The following is a 21,315-nucleotide window of genomic DNA, read 5'->3' on the forward strand; positions in this document are numbered from 1 at the left end:
TTTTTAATATTCCTTAAACACCAAGGTTAATATATCGTGGTTTTCTCTAATTCAGTTGTTGACTTTATAGAAGTTAAATGGTGAGGATTTGCCATTTATTTATTAATAGAAAATGTATTCAGTTAAGTGATTGATTAGAATTCTCTCTGATCCCATCCTTGAAAGTTAAGTAGCTCTGTTTTTTCATACTAAATGACCTTATTCATAGGACACCTAAAATTTTATTCTTGTAGATCAATAAAGCATAGGAAGGTGAGTTTAAGTCAAAATGTCTGCAAATTAGTTCTTGAAACAGCCCGATTCATTAGCATTTTTGGTGAAGCATTTTTCTAATTGGTTGGTTGGAAGCAACTAAGTTGCAGTTCAAAGAAATAAGTCCATTCCAGCCACAAGGGGGAGCAAGAGACTAATTTTCAAGTTGATGGGCTCCTATTGGCAACAAAAAAGCCTGCTTTTTTAGATCTAGGAATGATAAAAGGCTCCGTGGCTCTGCAGAGTAAAGTGAAAGTTCTGGGAATATTCTCTGCACAGAATTATTCTTGCTTAATTCGCAAGACTAGAAACTTGACTTTACACAATATGCTGTAATATTGGAATTAAATTTCCTGTTGAGGTTATTGCTAAAAATGACTTCAGAGTGTTACAAGTGTTATAATTAAATAATAAATTGGGAGTTGAACTTTATAGAATCATTGAACTTCAGGCTTGAAGAAGCTTCCACCCTAGATTTTTTATTTTCACAGGTAATAAACTGAAGCTCAGAGGTTCAGTAACTTCTATTAGGTCATACCTTAAACATAATATATTTTCTATCTCTTACTGTATCACCTTAGTTGTAGACTGAGACATGATGCTTACTCTCCTACAAGTGTGAGTTATTGGGGATTGTTGGAATAACTGGAAAAATTACCTCTTTAATTCCATTAAAAACAATGGCTTCAAATTTAGACTATATTTTAGGATTCTAATACTTAAATGGAAATAATGAGAATCTCATTTGAAAGCCTTTGTGCCTCAGCTTCCTGCCCCCTTTTCTCTTTTAACCACTGGAATTTTTCATGCATGATTTGTATGAAAGCCGTATATCTCTGTGTTAACCTCTCTTCATTTCTTTTCATGGAAGAGGGCCATGGTAGTACAGTCTAAAACAGAGGAATGGGTTATGAGAGCTTGATCTTTCCCATTCACATATTTGGTGAGGTCAAGTCAAAGGAGACATACTCCAGGCATATTTTCAAATTGCAGTCCATAAAAGTCTCATTAGGGGTTCATTTGCTTTGATTATTCTGGGGGCTATTTACTGTTTGCTAATGACATTTTATGTATATTTTTCTTAATGGAAATTAAATTTGGCTAATGCTCTAAGAAAAAGTAAGAACCTCCTTTCTAACCCTTGTATTTTTGTTTATAAATGCATCAGCACTTACCAATCCAGTAAGGAAATTTGAAAAACACAATTGAGCACAAAAAGGGTATGAGGATGGAGAGCAAAATCACTGGTATTGTCATTGTTCTAGAAATACTCACTATTAAAAAATATTTTTATTTTTTTAAAGATTTTTCTTTAAAACATATATATGTGTTTTTTTAAAGATTTTGTTTATTGATTGATGAGAGACAGAGAGAGCAAGAGGCAGAGACACAGGCAGAGGGAGAAGCAGACTCCATGCAGGTAGCCCAATGTAGGACTCGATCTCAGGTCTCCAGGATCACGCCCCTGGCTGAAGGTGGTGCTAAACCTCTGAGCCACCGGGGCTGCCCAAAACATATTTTATATAACATATTAACCCAAGTGGAAAATAACCTTTTTTTAACATATGGTAATTAAATTCTAACTAGTTGTCTTTTTTAACTTCTCATTTTGAAATAATTTCAAACTTGGGAAAAAATTGGAAAAATAGTATGAGTATTTCCTTTTTTTTTTTTTTTTGAGTATTTCCTATATATCCTTTACCTGATTCCCTAAATGTTAACATCTTCTATATAACCACAGTATAATTATCAATTTTTTGTGAAATAATTGTTGAAATAAAACTGTATAACCTGTAGAATTTATTCATAGATAGTACCACTATATCCTAATTCTGGTCCAGAATTCAACCCAGGATCACACTTTTCATTGTCCTGTCTCCTTATTCTCCTTTATTCTGGATCAATTTTTAACTGCTTTCCCTTTTGTGATTTTGCCACTTTTTTCAAGAGCACTAGCCTATTATTCTGTTGACTATCCTTCAATTTGATTTTCTCTGAGTTCTCGTAATTCAGATTGTGCATTTTGGGGGAAGAATTCCATTTCCTGGAAGTGATATTGTGCTCTCTAGGAGACACATGATATTATCCTGCTACTTTACCAATTAATATTTAGATGGGACATTAATCTAAATTGCTGAGGACTTCTAGAAACCCCCTGTGATACAAAAGAAAGTATCGGTTGAATTTTTTTTAAAAGATAGACAGCCCATAGTATGATTGTTTTGTCAAAGGTTATGAACAGAATGTATTTTGCCACAGTACTTTCTAAATGGGTTATGTCATTTTCTGATGAATGAATTACTCTTTGAAAGGGGGAAGAAGGCAGCGCCCCCCCTCCCCCCTCCCGTGGCACAGCGGTTTAGCGCCGCCTGCAGCCTGAACTGTGATCCTGGAGACTCAGGATCAGGTCCCACGCCGGGTTCCCTGCATGGAGCCTGCTTCTCCCTCTGCCTGTGTCTCTGCCTTTCTCTCTCTCTCTGTGTCTCTGAATAAATAAAATCTTTTTAAAAAGGGAGGGGGGGAGATATCCCAATTCTATAACTTATTTCCTTTGAAATACATTGTTCATTAGCTGGCTTCATGTATAGTAATTGGCAAGCCCAAGTCACAGCACATAGACCAGTGAATTAACTTAAGTGCATAGTGACTATTCTTTAGGGCTGAAATAAATATATATATAAGCACTTTATAGTAGGTATTTGTTAATTTTTAAGAAAGTAAGGAAGAGGGAGGGACACTTCCCTGGGTGACTCAGTGGTTGAGCATCTGCCTTAGGCTTAGGGCGTGATCCTAGAGTCCCATACCCCGGGATTGTGGACTCCCTGCAGGGAGCCTGCTTCTCCCTCTGCCTGTGTCTCTGCCTCTCTCTTTCTCTCTGTCTCTCTCATGAATAAATAAATACGATCTTCAAAAAAGGAAAAGAAAGAAAAAGTGACCTTGAATTTAAAGAGAATCTAAGGAATAGTGGTGGGGTAGGAAGTGTTCATGCATTAGAGACATTTTCCTGGGATAAAATTGGAAGGAGGGCTTTGAAATTAATGCTGTGATGAAACACAAGAAGACCCTATCTCTGTTGGATTTTTATCTCCCTAAGCCTCCTTTAGGGTCATTAATTACATAAGAAACCTGGAGCTTTTCCAGGAGTCCTGCAACCATGTTAGGATATATATGTACCTAGCCTGCCCCTTGGCTGCTGTTTCTGAATATAGTTGACCCTTGTGCTATGTGAGGGATGGGGTGCAGTTGAAAATTGATAGACTCCCCCAAAACTTAACAGCCTACTGTTGACTGGAAGCCTTACCAGTAACAAATCTGTTAACATATTTTGTATGTTATATGTCTTGTACACTGCATTCTTAAAATTAGAAAAAAATGTTATTAAGAAAATACATTTACAGTACTCTAAAAACCACTTATAGGTGGACTTGTGTAGTTCAAACGTGTTATTCAAGGGTTATTTGTATATGTGTTTACAGAAACCAAACACATGTCATTTTTAGCAGTTTCTTAGGTATTTAGAGAAGCAATACATTGTTTTTACTCTTTGCAGGATAGTCATTATCTAACATACAGTACCAACCTTAAGAGTTCCTATCACGTTTTGTCTCAACTAGAAATTGGGTAAGATGATAAACTCTTGGGCAGCCCTGGTGGCCCAGTGGTTTAGCGCCTCCTTCAGCCCGGGATGTGATCCACGTTAGGCTCCCTGCATGGAGCCTGCTTCTCCCTCTGCCTGTGTCTCTGCCTCTCTCTCTCTCTCTGTGTCTGTCATGAATAAATAAATAAAATCTTAAAAAAAATGATAAACTCTTGATAGTCTTCAGGTGGCTGAGCTAAGATTATTTCCTTTACTCTCAAGATTATTCTAGTTTTCTTATATTAAAATGAAGCTGTTCTAACTATGCATATGTAATTCAGCCTGGGGATTTAATGTTTAAGGACCTAATATGTTAATATGTATAAAACATGTGTCTTTAAAGAGCCTATAAGAAGGTTAAGAAAAGATTACGTATGTGACAAGTTAAAGGTATAAACTTAGAATTTTTAATTTTAAATTATAATTACTCTGGATAATTTAGGTGTTATAGAGCATAGGATATGAAGTAAAAAAATAAGAATAAAAATTTTCTGATTTTTGTCTTATCTGCTCAGAGGTAATCTGTATCAGTCCTAGTCCTTTTTGTTGTATCCTGGGAATTTATGGTTCCCATGCAAACAATTCTGTCCTTGAAGAAGATACATGAATTAGGATCATAAAGTATTTTGGGAGCCCCTGGTTGACTCAGTCAGTAGATACAGGACTCTTGATTTCAGGGTTGTAAGTTAGAGCCCTATGTTGGGTGTAGAGATAAATATAAAATCTTTTTAAAAACCCCCCCAAACCCCAAGGTATGCTGTAAAGTGTGGACACAGCAGTGCACACACATATATATACATGGTGCATGTCTTATGCTTCATTCCATATCGACACACATTTTAAAAAATGTTTTCTAGTGTTATGTATGGGTGTAATATAATTTATTTAGCTAGTCCATTATTGACATTAGGATATTTCCTTTTTTTCTTCTTTAATTAAAAGCTCTTGGGGATGTCTGGGTGGCTCAGTTGATTAACCCCCCGTTTCTTGATTTCAGCACAGGTCATGATCTTAGGATTGTGGGATTGAGCCCCGTGTTGGGCTCTTGCTTATTAGTACAGTCTGCTTGTCCGTCTCCCTCTGCTCTTCCCTTGCTTGTGCTCCCTCATTTGTTTGCTCACTCCCTTGCTGTATCTCTAAAATAAAATCTTTTTTAAAGAAGTTCTTTACTAATTACTAGAGATACAGAAAACATAGGCCTAAACTGAGTAGTTTTGAGAATTAGCTTTAGGGAGAGCATAGAATTAGAGCTGGATATTGAAAGATGGGTGGTATTTAGCACAGATTACTTTAAATCAACAGTTGTTTTTTTTTTTTTAAGATTTATTTATTTTTCAGAGAGAAGGCACACAGGCAGGGGGAGTGGCAGGCAGAGGGAGAGGGATAAGCTCACTGCCAAGCAGGGAGCCAGATGGGCCAGATGCAGGGCTCTATCCTAGGGCCCCAGGATCATGACCTGAGCCAAAGGTAGATGGTTAACCAGCTGAGCCACCCAGGCACCCCTAAATCAGTAGTTTTTAAGAGTGATCTGTGGACGCCTTTTAGGGGATGAGGGGGTGGTCCATGAGGTCACAACTGTTTTCATGATAATATTAAGTCACTGTTGACTCTTCACTGTGTGGACATTAGCACTCAAGCAAAAACTGCTGGTCTTGATACTAATAAAGATAGTAGTGGCACCATTACTGTATTAGTAATTTATATAGTTCTCACCACCACACATCCAGTTTTTTTGGGGGGTGGGGAAGTGGAGACTGGCTTTACTGTCCTTGAAACTATAAAATCATCAGTAGCCCTTAATGTAGGTAATCTCTTTCTCTCTCTTTTAAGGTTTTATTTAATTGAGAAAGAGTGTACACAAGCGGAGGGAGAGAGAGACAAGGTGAAGCAGGCTCCCCGCTGAGCAGGGATCCCAATATGAGTTTTGATCCCAAGACCCAGAGAGCCTGACCTGAGCCAAAGACAGACACTTAACCAGCTGAGCCACTCAGGCGCCCCTATAGATATCTTTTAATATTTTGTGAGGCATAATGAGAAGTATAGCAGTTATTTCCAGGGAAAGTTCTATGATTATTTGAATGGTAAACTGAAAAAGCTGTCCCCTTGTCTTCTCCCACAGAAGACTCCCAACAAATGACAGGCAAGCTATGATTATTTAGGCTTGAGTATTTGGCAGACATCTTGAAAATGAAGGAAGTGAACTTGTCAATTTAAGGAAAGAAAACAAATGGTATGATGTCTGGGCTGCCCCGCAGGATTATCAAGGAAACCCAGTGTTTGCAGGCAGAACCAGAACCTGGCATTAAAGCCAGATGAGAGCAACACCTGTTATTTTCATGTGGTCACTGCTGGCCCCCAGGATTCCCCCTTTGAGGGAGGGACTTTTAAACTTGAAGTATTCCTTCCAGAGGAATACCCGGTGGCAGCCCCTAAAGTACGTTTCATGACCAAAATTTATCATCCTAATGTAGGCAAGTTGGGAAAAATATGTCTAGATATTTTGAAAGATAAGTGGTCCCCAGCACTGCAGGTCCACACCGCACAGTTCTGCTATCGATCCAGGCTTTGTTAAGTGTTCCCAATCCAGATGATCCATTAGCAAATGATGTAGCGGAACAGTGGAAGACCAACGAAGCCCAAGCCATAGAAACAGCTAGAGCACGGATGAGGCTATATGCCGTGAATGATAATTTAAAATCGAGGGCAGCCTGGGTGGCTTAGTGGTTTAGTGCCGCCTTCCGCCCAGGGCCTGATCCTGGAGACCCGGGATCAGGTCCCATGTCGGGCTCCCTGCATGGAGCCTGCTTCTCCCTCTGCCTGTCCCTCCCTCTCTCTCTCTCTCTCTCTCTCATATAAATAAATAAAATCTTTTTAAAAAAAAATGTAAAAAATCGATCTGATCATCAAGTGTGCTCCTGTTCTGCCAAGACTTCTTCCTTTTTTGTTTGCATTTAATGGACACAGTCTTAGAAACATTACAGAATAAAAGCCCAGGCATCTTCAGTCCTTTGGTGATTAAATGCACATTAGCAAATCTATATCTTGTCCTGATTCAGTGTTGTAAAGCATCAGCAGAGGCTAGAAGTACCATCTGGATTGTTGTCAAACATTTAAAAGCAGTGGCCCCTCTGCTTTTATTCATTTCCCCCATCATGGTTTAGTATAAAGCACTGTGAATGAAGGTAGTTGTCAGGGTTAGCTGCAGGGGTGTAGGTGTTTTTCTTTATTGTTATTATTTTTTTAATTTTTTTGAGGGGGATTGGTAGTTTTATTTTTATGGGCTCCCCCCCCCCCCATTTTTAATGATTTTATTTATTCATGAGAGAGAGAGAGAGAGGCAGAGACACAGGTAGAGGGAGAGAAGCAGGCTCCATGTAGGGAGCCGGACATGGGACTCTAGGGTCCCTGGGTCTCTAGGATCAGGCCCTGGGCTGAAGGTGGTGCTAAACCTCTGAGCCACCTGGGCTGCCCCTCCTTTCCCCCTTTTTATGGTGATCTAATTGCATTGGTTAAAAGCAGCTAGCCAGTTCTTTAGAATATGCTCTCTAGCCAAGTCTAACTTGATTTAGATGCTTTAGATGGACAAACTTGATTGAACCAAAATGGGAACATTAAACAAACATTACAGCCCTCACTAATAACATTGTGACTTTGCTGTCAAGTGTAGAATCCTTCCTTCAAGAAAAAGCTTGTGACCATTTTGTATGGGTTGTCTGGAAACTTCTTTAAATCTTATGTTTTAATCAAATATTTTTTGTTATTCTAAAAAAAAAAGTACTATGGTCAGAGGAATAAGTTGGCATTTTTTAAACCTAAGGAAATTTTTTTTTTTAATTTTTTTATTTTTATTTTTTATTTTTTTTAAACCTAAGGAAATTAGATCACATAAGAGGGGAGTCTGGAACTAAGGTGGGTTTCTGGAACGGTGGTGGGTTGGTTGGTTAAGGTGTCATTTTAAAGTTAGTGTTCTAGGGCACCTGTGGCTCAGTGGTGAAGCATCTGCTTTTGGCTCAGGGCGTGATCCTGAGGTCCTGGGATCTAGCTCCACATCGGGCTCCCCACAGGGAGCCCGCTTCTCCCTCTCCGTAGATCTCTGCCTCTCTTTGTGTATCTGTCATGAGTAAATAAATAGTCTAAAAAAAAATAAAGTTAGTATCTATAGTGCAAATGTTTCCTATGTAACTTCTTGATTAGTGTACACAGTACTTGAAAGAAAATAGTTGGTTAGAGAATGCTGGTTCAGATTAGACTGTTTTATTCTCCAAAGGTAACTACCTCCTCTGTCAGGAACTGATTGGTGCTTTCTTTTATTTTATTTTATTTTTTTAATTTTATTTATTTATTCATGAGAGACACAGAGAGCAAGAGGCAGAGACATAGGAAGAGAGAGGAGGAGAAGCAGGCTCCATGCAGGAAGCCCGATGTGGAACTCTATCCAGGGACCCTGGGACCACGCCCTGAGCCAAAAGCAGATGCTCAGCCCTTGAGCCACCCAGGCGTCCCTATGTGCTTTCCTATTTATACTCTCATTTAGACCTCATAGCCTTTTGAAGTAGATACTCATTTTGATCTTTTTATGTAAGTAGATTTTCATCTAATTTTATAGTTAGCTCTGAGAAATTAATTTGCCTGATATTTCAAAATTAATGATGAGGGCAGCCCTGGTGGCTCAGTGGTTTAGCGCCACCTTTGGCCCAGGGCCTGATCCTGGAGACCCAGGATCAAGTCCCATGTCAGGCTCCCTGCATGGAGCCTCTTCTCCCTCTGCCTGTGTTTCTCTCTCTCTCTCTCTCTCTCTGTCTCTCATGAATAAGTAAATAAAATCTAAAAAAAAAAAAAAAAAATGAGAGGGATGTTCAGAGTCTGTCTGATTTTAGTTTATGCTTTATTTAAACCAAGCTGTTGCTCCAAAGAAGTACTTGGATACCTAGAGATTAGGGTCTGGTTCTACCAATTCAGGTAGTAGTTTTGGTGTTTTAGTTGGTTTCTAGTCTAATTGTAATCTAACGTTTTGCTTTTTTCCTCTTTTTTTTTTTTTTTGCTTTTTTCCTCTTAATTTCAGTCTATAATCCTACTAAAGCACCAGTGATCTAGTATATCAGAGACAGATTTTTCAGTTTATAACCTTTTATTAGAATTATTTGACCATAGTCAGGATTGAATGTTTAAGTTCTTGTTAGTAGAGGCAGGTTGAGCCTACCCCAGAAAGGGCAGTCAGAACTAGATAACATGTGAGTTTATATGGTTCCTTATTTTGAATACATGCCAAAGTCAAAGCATTGATGATATGATACATAGATCATCATTTGATCAAAGCATGAGTTAGAAACTTGCTAATGTGTTCTGCCCTGGTAAATTGACTGATTTGGGGGGAAAGGTCATTACTTGATGCCATATATCGTAAGTGTTTTCACAACCTAAGAAGTTAATTGTGCCTGTAGAGAAAAATTTTTATCTCTTAAGATCTCAAGGATCATACAATTTATCCATTGATTAGATTAAGGTTTTTTTTTTTTTTTTCTTTTTTAAGATTTTATTTATTTATTCATGAGAGACAGAGAGAGAGACAGAGAGAGAGAGGCAGAGACACAGGCAAAGAGAAGCAGGTTCCATGCAGGGAGCCCAACATGGGACTCGATCCCGGAACTCCGGGATCACGCCCTGGGCGGAAGGCAGGCGCTAAACTGCTGAGCCACCCAGGCATCCCTCGGCACCTTCTCTTAACCATATCATTTAGCACTGGATTATGAACCATTTACACAAAGATGTTGGATACAGGCTCCTAGTAGCATCTTGCTGCTTCCTATCCTACTTAACACTATTAGGATGACTACTGTATAAAGTCAGAATATGCGTTAACTCTGATTCCACAGATTAATCGTAGATATTTTTGAAAATATTGGCCATGATATTTTTAAAAGACAATGATTGTGGGATCCCTGGGTGGTGCAGCGGTTTAGCGCCTGCCTTTGGCCCAGGGTGCGATCCTGGAGACCGGGGATCGAATCCCACGTCTGGCTCCCGGTGCATGGAGCCTGCTTCTCCCTCTACCTGTGTCTCTGCCTCTCTCTCTCTGTGTGTGTGTGACTATCATAAATAAATAAAAATTAAAAAAGAAAGACAATGATTGTCATTAAAAACAGATTTTTAAATTGCTGAGGCAATACTCTGAATTTTTAAATTTTAGCAAGATTACATAGATTATGTAGCCTCAATGCAGAGTGTAAGATGTTCTTTAATTTGTGTTAAACTTAAATATCCTTTTCCATTTTAATTAGATTTAGATTAGAAAAGTTAATGTACTACCTTATACAAAGGATTTTGTAAGTGGAGGTACATTAGTCATCCTAACCTTTGTTTCATGGTTAGAAGTTGTAATGTCTCATACTATGTCCTTCTTTGAAATTAGATTCTCAGAGTATCCCAGAGTAATCCTCGCTTTCGTTGTACTGTAGTAGATGAATGAAATTTAGAAGGTTTCATTGTATATTTAGTTTTTGTATGTTTTGATAATAGCTTTTTGTATGTTTTGATAATAGCTATTAGTTTCTTCTATTTGACTTTTAAATTTGCTCACCTCCAATTTTTTCCTTGTCATTACTGCTTTCTGATAAGTGCTGCTTCCTTTTTTTTCCTTTTGTTTGTATTTTTTTCCATCTTGGTCTTCTCCCTTACATTTGCCTCTTTTCTTGTAATTTCTAAATCTGGAAAATGTAGATTTTTTTCTCTTTGGTCAATTTGACAAATTAACATACTTAATTGCATAATTGAATAAACTGTATCTCCCATATCTTACATTAGAGTTGAATGAAACCACATCTGATTTATGAATCTCTATAAAATACCCAAGGATCACCTTATTTTTCCTTAAAATCTCTGTAAGAGTAGGTGGAGCTGACTTTTTGACTGACTAGCTGGCTTATTCCAAGTTTGGATCACTCATAAATGTATTGAGCAGAAGTCAGCCTCTTGTGAAACTTAACTAGTCTTGTATAGAGCCATTCTTGTCATAATTCTTTCCATCTACACGATATTTTCTAGTTTCTTTACCATTCTTGCTTTCCTGGATATTCCCGTTTGTCAGTCCTTGTCTTGATACATTTTTTTTTAAAGAAGCAGTATACTGTAGATTTTATCTCATCAGTACATTATAGAACTGAATAGTTTTCCTTAATTTTGATTCCTAATTGTATTAAGATCTTGGAATGACATTATCCTTTTTAGTAGGCATAGCACACCCTATTGAGACAAAAAAAAAATGTATCATGATTTTAGTAGTATAGGTGAGATTGCCTAGTTGGAGTTGTACCTTCACAAGTTAATTGTGGCTTTGAGTACATTACATAATGTAGCTGGGCCCCATTGTCTTTTGTAGGGTAATTTAGTTTGGATCTCATGGTTAGGGTTATGGAAGGATCAAATTAAATAATTTATGTGTCAGAAGAGTCATCTTTATTATTGAAATAACCTTATAAACTTTTTTTTCCTGCCTTGTTTTGCATAACTGTTCAAAACAGTAAACAGTATTTTTATAGTTACTTAAAACAATGGTTTATTCTTGGGATCCTGTAATTTGCCTTCACTGCAGCTCTTCATATGGTATTGGCTGGAGTCACTCATTGCTGCATTTGGGTTCTGAAATATTCAAATGGCTTTACCTAACATTCCATTCTTGGGGCCATCTTGGCCTTTTTCTTCAGTAGGGTAGTTTGACTTTTTTATATGCTGACATAGGGTTCCAACAGCAAAAAAGGGAAGCTGGCAGTCCTCTTAAGGATTTTAGGCTCAGAAATGGAACTCAGTCACTTATGCATTCTCTTGGTCAAAGCAAGTCATCAGAGTTAGCTCAGATTCGGGAGAAAGGAAATAAATTCCACATGTTGATAGAAGGCATGGCATACGCGAACAGGGACAGCAAGGGAATTTTAGTGGATGCTGTCTTTGGAGATTGTCTACCACAATTCTGTTTTTTCCTAGTCTGCTTTTTTAAATTTTTTTAAAGATTTTATTTACTTACTCATGAGAGACAGGCAGAGACAGGAGAAACAGGCTCCATGCAAGGAACCCGATACAGGACTAGATCCTGGGACTCACACTGGGGATTACACCCGGAGCCCAAAGGCAGATGCTCAACCCCTGAGACACCCAGGCGTCCCTTTTCCTAGTCTGTTGAAACAAGTGTTAACCTCTTTATTTAATCTTTAATATCCAGTCTACTTGTTTCTTAAGGTTTTTTTTTTTTTTTTTTAAGATTTTATTTATTTATTCATGAGAGTCATAGAGTCAGAGACACAGGCAGAGGGAGAAACAGGCTCCAAGCAGGGAGCCAGACGTGGTACTCGATACCCAGTCTCCAGGATCAGGCCCTGGGCTTAAGGTGGAGCTAAACCGCTGAGCCACCCAGGCTGCCCCTTGTTTTTTAAGTTTTAATGGTTCTTAGTGAATGTCATCAAAAGATACAGACAAAAGTATGCCATTTATCTCATTCTCTGCTTTTTATTGTAACAGCTTTATTGAGGTATAACTGACATAGAATTGCTCATAGTCTGTAGTGTACAGTTTAATGAGCTTGCTTTCTCTTTATTTATTTATTTTTTATTTATTTATGATAGTCACAGAGAGAGAGAGAGAGAGGCAGAGACACAGGCAGAGGGAGAAGCAGGCTCCATGCACCGGGAGCCCGATGTGGGATTCGATCCCGGGTCTCCAGGATCGCGCCCTGGGCCAAAGGCAGGCGCCAAACCGCTGCGCCACCCAGGGATCCCTGAGCTTGCTTTCTCAACCTGTAGTCCGCATTTCACTAGAAACATTCGCCACTGTTGATACTTAACTGTTGGTCCTTTTGGTCTTTCATTAGGCCAATAAGCTGTTTGACTATTATTGTCTTGCTATTATTGACTAAGCTGTCTTGCCTTCTTATTACTTGTGGTTTTTGGTTAATATCTTTTAAAGTTTTTTTTTTAATATTTTATTTATTTATTCATGAGAAACAGAGAGGTAGAGACACAGGCCAGAGGGAGAAGCAGGCTCCATGCAGGGAACCTGATGTGGGACTCGATCCCGGATTTCCACGGATTTCCAGGATCATGCCCTGGGCCAAAGCCTGCTCTAAACTACTGAGCCACCCAGGCTGCCCTTAAAGTTGTTTTTGTTACAGTTTTTGATATTAATGGCCAATACAGTGCTTACTTTGGGGGAAGAAGTGCTTAACTACAGTTTAAAATTTTTTCCTTGTGAGATATTCTAGTGTAAGACAATGTTTTTAGGGATACAGAAGTTAGTTATTCATAAAAGGTGGATAGCTAAAGATGGGTTGTAACATTTCTTGACACACTGCCTAAGTAACTTCTGTAAGTTGGTGTACCTTAAAGTTTTACATCGTAAGGAATTCACTCTTAATTGCATGTGTTTGTGGCCTTAATCGTGACATAGAATGGGTTAAAGTCCTTGAAAAGTGAAGGATGTGATTAGGTAATATTATTCTTAGTTCGTTTGTCTTCCTTGCTAGACTAGACCACTTATCCACAAAGTTAAAGACAATCTTGCCCACCATTACAATCTCAGTGCTTAGCACAGGGGCGTTTAAGTGAAGAATCAAGTGAATATGAAAAATACGTTGAAGTAGTGAAATATGAAATAGAAGTGCATACGTGAAAAATAACTTCCATGGTTGGGCTCAGTTATTGTCACTTGTTTTATTTGAAAATATTTTAGTATAATCTTATATATGTAAATGAGCCAAAGACTTGTTTATGGAGCCTTCTTTATTTTTTTTAAAAGATTTTATTTATTTATTCATGAGACACACACACACACAGGCAGAGACACAGGCTGAGGGAGAAGCAGGCTCCATGCAAGGAGCCTGATGTGGGACCTGATCCCGGGTCGCCAGGATCACACTCTGGGCTGCAGGCGGCACTAAACCGCTGCGCCACCAGGGCTGCCCTGGAGCCTTCTTTAAATTTATGTATTTTTGATTTAGTGTTGATTTGAAGTTACTTGTGAATTCTGGTTAGTCATATTATACTTTTTCTTTAGTTAGACTTCATTGTCTAACCTTTAACCAGTCAGAAATAGGATTTACCCTTTTGAACTGTGGAGTGCCACTATTTAAACCTAGACTGACTCCAAAACTGTTATGCTATACTATTTTCCAGAGTTGGATGAATGATGTATTTTGTGTTAAGATAAAAATTTTGAAAAGGCCTGGTCATTTGTTTCTTAAATGAAAAATTGATATTAAGTTAAAAATCCACTTATTATATTAAATTGAACTATCTTCTGTTTTTGAGGCATATCCCAAAAGAGCTGCCATAGTCAGTGGTGTAATAAAGTTTTTGTTATCCTAACGAAAGTGTTCATCTGATTTTTAGGCCAATAGTTTCAAATATTGGTTAATTAACCACAGGAAATAATGGTAAGTTGACTTCCATCTTGAACCCCTTCCTATAATGCAGTGCAATTTGGCCCTACTGCCATGTTATTCCTACCCACATCTGGGTATCTGTAACTTCAAACTATTTTGGATATAAGTAGATGCTATACAGACTAAACTGACTGCCAGAAGGATAGAAACCAAGAATTAGATAACTCTTCTTTGTTAAAAGGGACTAGTTTGGGGCTAAGCTAGATTAAAAATTGACTCACCTTGATTCCTGGGGTATTTTTAGTTAGGAGGAAAATTGGGCATGGGGAAAATGGTTTTGTTTCTTGAATATTTTTATTAACATTTACCTAATTGTACTACTGGAATTAATCTTTTTTCCCCTTAAAAGAAAAAAAAATCACCAGTGTATTGGGCCATCTCCCCTTAATAAAATGATCTGAATATTTTTTCAGATTGTTCATAGTTTTAAAATTATATAGGATGAAATTTTATCTTGTGTGATCTGTAAATATGTATTTTATTAATTCAAAATCACTTTAAGGAAATTAAAGGTTTATTCTTCAGATCTGTAAATCTCATAAACCTACCACTATCTTTATTTTTTTTTAAAGATTTATTTATTTGAGAGAGAACAAGTGGGAGAGGAAGAGAAAATCTCCAGCAGGCCCTGGCTGAGCTAGGGAAGCCTGGTGCAGGGTTTGATCTCACAACCCTGAGATTATGACCTGTGTCAAAAACAGGAGTGCTATGCTTAACTGATTGTGCCACCCAGGTGCTCCATACCACTCTCTTACTTAGGAACAATATAACTTTGACTTTGAACAACTTTTTACCTGTTGTGAGGTTTTGCTTGAATTGTGTTCTTCTAAATGAAGTGAATTTTGTTCTGCTTTCTCTGTTAGGGACTCTGGTAGTGTCTATTAACATTGTTGGTTTTTGCTTGAGTCATAATCCCAGAAGTTTACTCTCTTGTGTTCCTTCCATTCTAATGACTACCTTGAAAATAGAAAATTTGTCAACTTGTTAGAAAAAGCTTGTTGTGAGCTCCCATGGCTTCACATTCAGTGAAGCATGTGGTCTTTATCAGCATGTAAATAGCAAGCAGTATGTGGGGAAGGTTTATGTTGGTTAATAAACTCAACACTAACTTCACATTTCAAGTATCGCTATACAAAGTATTCAGCTTTTATTTTTTTTTTTTTTTTTTTTTTTTTTTTTTTAGTATTCAGCTTTTAAACCACAAGTTTATGAGCCTATTGCATTCAGCAGTTGTATTACTGGCAATAATTGGGTATTAAAATTTTATAACAGGTACATGCAGTATGCAATTGAGAAATTAAGTTTTTTCCAGTCTTGTAAATAATTTAGACTTATCGTGACTTTCTTTTCTTGCAAAGTCTCTTTTGGAAAAGTTTTTGATCCCCAATGCTTCACAAGCAGAGAGCAAAGTCTTCTATTTGAAAATGAAAGGAGACTACTACCGTTACTTGGCTGAAGTTGCTGCTGGTGATGACAAGAAAGGTATACTGTGTTTTTCAACGTGTTTGTTGAACTTGTATCAAATAACAGTATGGAAGTAGTGTCACTGAAATGCAAACAGTTGTGGGTTTTTTGTTTAATTGCTTAGAGCACTAAATGAAGAATAGTAATTTTTCACTGTTTTAGAGAGGTAAGAGGGGCAGAAAGAGGGAGAGAGAAAATCTTAGATCATTACTTGAGCTGAAATCGAGTCAGATACTTAACCAACTGAGCCACCTGTGCACCCCAGTAATTAACTTTTTATAAAGTCCTAAGAATGTACAGCTACTGTTTAATATTGGTATTTTAAAGTGCATGCTTGCTGAAAAGCCAATTTTGGGCATAGGAATGTTTACTCAAATTTTAAGAGATAGTGATCACAGCATAACTGTAGAGTAGTGCACACTAGTTACTTTTTTTTTTAAAGATTTTATTTATTCATGAGAGAGAGAGAGGCAGAGACATAAGCAGAGGGAGAAGTAGACTCCCCGTAAGGAGCCCAGTGTCATGAGAGAGAGAGAGGCAGAGACATAAGCAGAGGGAGAAGTAGACTCCCCGTAAGGAGCCCAGTGTGGGACTTGATCCCAGACCCTGGGATGACGCCCTAAGCTGAAGTCAGAAGCTTAACCACTGAGCCACTCAGGCGTCCTGTGCACACAAGTTATTAAAAAACAATAATTCTGAGATGCTCTCAAGAGTTATTTTTGTGTTGACATTGACCAATGGCTAGTGTAGTGTTCCTGGAGAAGTTTTTTGGTTTTGTTTTTTTTTTTTTTTTTTTTAAGATTCTCATTTAATTAAGGTTGTTATAGCTTAATATTTCAGAGGATATTGTTGGATGGTAAAGGGCATTGTTGGTGTGAGAGGTGAAGATGAAGTACAAAGTTTGTCAGTATGTTTTGGAATGTTTTATTTTCCAGGGATTGTGGATCAGTCACAACAAGCATACCAAGAAGCTTTTGAAATCAGCAAAAAGGAAATGCAACCAACACATCCTATCAGATTGGGTCTGGCCCTTAACTTCTCTGTGTTCTATTACGAAATTCTGAACTCCCCGGAGAAAGCCTGCTCTCTTGCAAAGACAGTATGTATTTTACTTGTTTTGTGAAAATTTAGTGATCCTTATTATTTGAGCACTGAAATGTACTTTTTTTTTTTGATCATAGGCTTTTGATGAAGCCATTGCTGAACTTGATACATTAAGTGAAGAGTCATACAAAGACAGCACACTAATAATGCAATTACTGAGAGACAACTTGACAGTAAGTACATTACAGCATCGTGAATGGCCACTGTGGTTGAAATTATGTTTTATAGATTATTATAAGGCATATTTCTGGTTTCTTTATTGAATGTAAAATTGTATCTGCTATTAAAGCTATGAAGAAAAACCACCTTATAGAAACAAATCTAAAAAAAATAAAATAAAATAAATAAAAATAATAAAAAAAAAAAAGAAACAAATCTTATTAGATCAAGGACCAAAAATGTGTATTTTCATTAGTTACATATCTATTGTTAAAGATTTTATGTATGTATTCATGAGGCACACAGACAGGCAGAGATATAGGCAGAGGGAGAAGTAGGCTCCCTGTGGGGAAACCTGATAGAGGACTCGATCCCAGGACCCTGGGATCACAACATGAGCCAAAGATAGATGCTCAACCACTGAGCCACCCAGGTGCCCTTGACACTAATTTTAAAATGACACCTTAACCAACCAACCCACCACTGTCCCAAAAACCCACCTTAGTTCCAGACTCCCCTCATATGTGATAGGGTGTTTTTATTTTCCATTTCAATTTGGGTGTTCTCATTTCTTCCATTTTAGCCATAAATAGTTTCATTATCAAAAATATACAGGTTTACATTGTTTAAATTCCATTAAAAATGGTATTCTTGACCATAAGGTTGCTTCCATATTGATACAGCTATGGTACTCTGTCAGTAACCTCAGTTAACAAAATTTCACATATTCTATGTGAAATTCAAATAGAACTCTATTTTGCCTAGCTAGCCTCTTAGTAAAAAATAATGACTTGTTATGGGATGTCATGCTTATCTTTCTTAGCATACTACAGACTGAAAAAAAAAAACAACCACAGCCATTATTACATTGAAAAAATCGACAGTAATTCCTTAATATTGTTTAATATCTAAATAGTATTCAAATTCCAGTTGTTTCTTTTCTAAAAATTTTTTTATTTGAATTGGGATCCAAATAAAGTCTACACCTTGCAAAGTGGTTGATATGTCTCTTTAGTCCCACAGGTTTCTCCATGCTCCTTCAGATAAATATTAACTTTGAAGTTTTGAGGCTTAGGTGAAAAAATTATGAAGTATCTGCAGTGCCCAGGTAGTGAGAGCTAGGAGTGAAGACTGCAGTGTAGAGCTTGAAAACTGTGTATCATTTCATACATGTCACTTTCAGCTTTATTCTAGTTTATTGCGTTTTCCAAACCAGGTCTATATTCTAGTGTTGAGAATTCTCAGCGAAGAGTTTTTTGGAACCACATTGTGTAAGAACTATGGGACATTTCAGTTTTTACCTCTTAGAAGATTGGGTTCTGACCATATTGTTTGCTGTTTGGCTATTTATTTTGAATCTTACAGATACACAAAAGTGTGTTTTCCTAAGCTAAAAACATTAGAAAAATTAAATTAGGAATTTAATTTAGACTTGATATTTTCATTCTTGGATTTCATGGAATGTGAAATTCTCTTTGAAGTGGTAATCTTAAATTTTACTGAGGGAAAGTAGTCAGTCTGAGCTTGAACATGGGTTGAGTTAAGATGATTATAGTTATGTACATTAAATTTAAACATTAATTTAAACATCCATTGCTCATATTGGGGCTCTTCAGAGCAGTCTGATATTCTTGTAGCTATTAATACTTAGTATTTTAATGCATTTTTGTGTTTTTTATTTTCTCTCTTCTATGTATAATCCAAGAATTTCTCATATCTGACTTTGTTATTTGAAGACAACTTGCTTTGTACTTAACGATGTTTATACAGTGGTTAGGGAGAAAATGAGGGTGTTTTTGTATCTTTGAAGTTACCTTCATTGCTATGATCTTTTAAAGAAAGCTTTCAGCAAAAGCTGTGGTTACGTTCTGATACCATAACAAATCTATTAAGATTTTTTTCAAAATGAAACATGCTGAAAAATCTTTCCTTCTTTTACCAGTTGTGGACATCGGACACCCAAGGAGACGAAGCTGAAGCAGGAGAAGGAGGGGAAAATTAACCGGCCTCCCAACTTTTGTCTGCCTCATTCTAAAATTTACACAGTAGACCATTTGTCATTCATGCTGTCCCACAAATAGTTTTTTTTGTTTACGATTTATGACAGGTTTATGTTACTTCTATTTGAATTTCTATATTTCCCATGTGGTTTTTATGTTGAATATTAGGGGAGTAGAGCCAGTTAACATTTAGGGAGTTATCTGTTTTCATCTTGAGGTGGCCAATATGGGGATGTGGAATTTTTATACTAGTTATAAATGTTTGGCATAGTACTTTTGGTACATTGTGGCTTCACAAGGGCCAGTGTTAAAACTGCTTCCATGTCTAAGCAAAGAAAACTGCCTACATATTGGTTTGTCCTGGTGGGGAGTAAAAGGGATAATTGGATTGGTTCCAGATACAGGTGTAGTTATTGTGGATACTTTAAGGTTTAGAGCACTTACAAGGCTGTAGTAGAAATGGGTATCCCATAGATACTACATGTGAACCACAAGTATCTGTGGAATACTCATTCTCAATGTGCACACCTTTGACTACAGTTGCAGAAGTGTTCCTTTAGTTGTGACCCAATTTACTCTGGATAAGGGCAGAAACGGTTCACATTCCATTATTTGTAAAGTTACCTGCTGTTTGCTTTCATTATTTTTGCTACACTCCTTTTATTTGTATTTAAATGTTTTAGACAACCTAAGAACAAATGTACAAGTAAAGATGCAGTAAAAATGAATTGCTTGATATCCATTACTTTATGTATATCAAGCATAGCAGCAAAACAAAAATCCCATGTATTTAACTTTTTTTTTTTTTAGGGTTTTTTTTTTTGTTTGTTTTGTTTTGTTTTTTTGCTTTTGTGATTCTTTTTTTTTTTTTTTTTTTTTTTGATACTTGCCTAACATGCATGTGCTGTAAAAATAGTTAACAGGGAAATAACTTGAGATGATGGCTAGCTTTGTTTAATGTCTTATGAAATTTTCATGAACAATCCAAGCATAATTGTTAAGAACACATGTATTAAGTTCATGTAAGTGGAATAAAAGTTTTATGAATGGACTTTTCAACTACTTTCTCTACAGCTTTTCATGTAAATTAGTTTCTTGGTTCTGAAACTTCTTTAAAGGAAATTGTACATTTTTGGAAATTTATTCCTTATTCCCTCTTGGCAGCTAATGGGCTTTTACCAAGTTTAAATACAAAGTTTATCATAACAAAATACTACTAATATAACTACTACTGTTCCCAACCATGTCCCATATTCCTCCCCTACCCTGGGGGGGAAAAAAAGCTTTTTTTCAGAGACGGGATTAATGGGAAAAAAGTAATGTGTTCCATTTAAAATTTTGGTATATGGTATTTTCTAACTTAGGAAGCCACAATGTTCTTGGCCCATCATGACATTGGGTAGCATTAACTAAGTTTTGTGCTTCCAAATCACTTTTGTTTTTAAGAATTTCTTGATATTGTTATAGCCTGCCTTCAATTTTGATCCTTTATTCTTTCTGTCAGGTGCACAGGATTACCTTTTTTAGCCTTCTGTCTTGTCACCAACCATTCCTACTTGGTGGCCATGTACTTGGATAAAAGGCCGCATGATCTTTCTGGCTCCACTCAATGTCTAAGGATACCTTGCTTCCTTTGCTTGCATCCCACAAACTATTTCCCTCATCCTATTTACTGCAGCAAATCTCTCCTTAGTTGATGAGATTGTGTTTATCTCCTTGTAAGCCCTACCTATCTTGAATGGTCTGTCATTGTCTGCCTTTAAAATCCTTCCTCTTCCTCTCTTTAAATAATGATGGGGCTAAGTTATACCCAAAGCTCACCCTACAGACTATTTCCTCAGTACCTTGCAGAAAACACCAAACAAAAATACCATTTTAAAAGAGGTGTATTTTTTTTTCTTTTAGAATGTAAGCTCCACAAGAGCAGGGACAATGTTTTCTGTATGTTCTATTGTGCCTAGTACACTGTAAATGCTCAATAAATATTGATGATGGGAGGCAGTGAGTCTTGATGATAAGGTTGAGAAACTGAAATCCCAAACACTGTTTTGTTGCTTGTTTTATTATGACCTCAGATTAAATTGGGAAATATCAGCCCTTTGGCACAGTTGTCCCACTACATTCAAATAAAAGTGCAATTGTGGCCTTGGGGTCTTTCAGGGAGAAAAAAAGTCTCTTATGCATTGGGGCAAAATAATCATCTTAATGGCTTTTTTTACTGATTTCTCCTGACCCCCAGGCCAAGGACACGAAGTAATCATTTACAGCTGAGG

The 21,315-nt window shown here is 37.1% G+C and overlaps 1 protein-coding gene across 1 annotated transcript in view; it reads left to right on the forward strand.

Moving 5' to 3' along the window:
- YWHAZ (tyrosine 3-monooxygenase/tryptophan 5-monooxygenase activation protein zeta) overlaps positions 1-21,083 on the forward strand; it is a 35,160-nt gene extending 14,077 nt beyond the window's left edge. Inside the window, exons 3-6 of the mRNA XM_041769008.1 lie at positions 15,674-15,797; positions 16,715-16,878; positions 16,961-17,056; positions 18,985-21,083. Coding sequence (XP_041624942.1) covers positions 15,674-15,797; positions 16,715-16,878; positions 16,961-17,056; positions 18,985-19,044 — 444 coding nt within the window. The 3' untranslated portion in view covers positions 19,045-21,083. The remainder of the gene's footprint in view (positions 1-15,673; positions 15,798-16,714; positions 16,879-16,960; positions 17,057-18,984) is intronic.
- The last annotated feature ends 232 nt before the right edge of the window (positions 21,084-21,315 follow it).

Source organism: Vulpes lagopus, chromosome 9, assembly GCF_018345385.1.
Source record: "Vulpes lagopus strain Blue_001 chromosome 9, ASM1834538v1, whole genome shotgun sequence".
Taxonomy (NCBI): Eukaryota; Metazoa; Chordata; class Mammalia; order Carnivora; family Canidae; genus Vulpes; species Vulpes lagopus.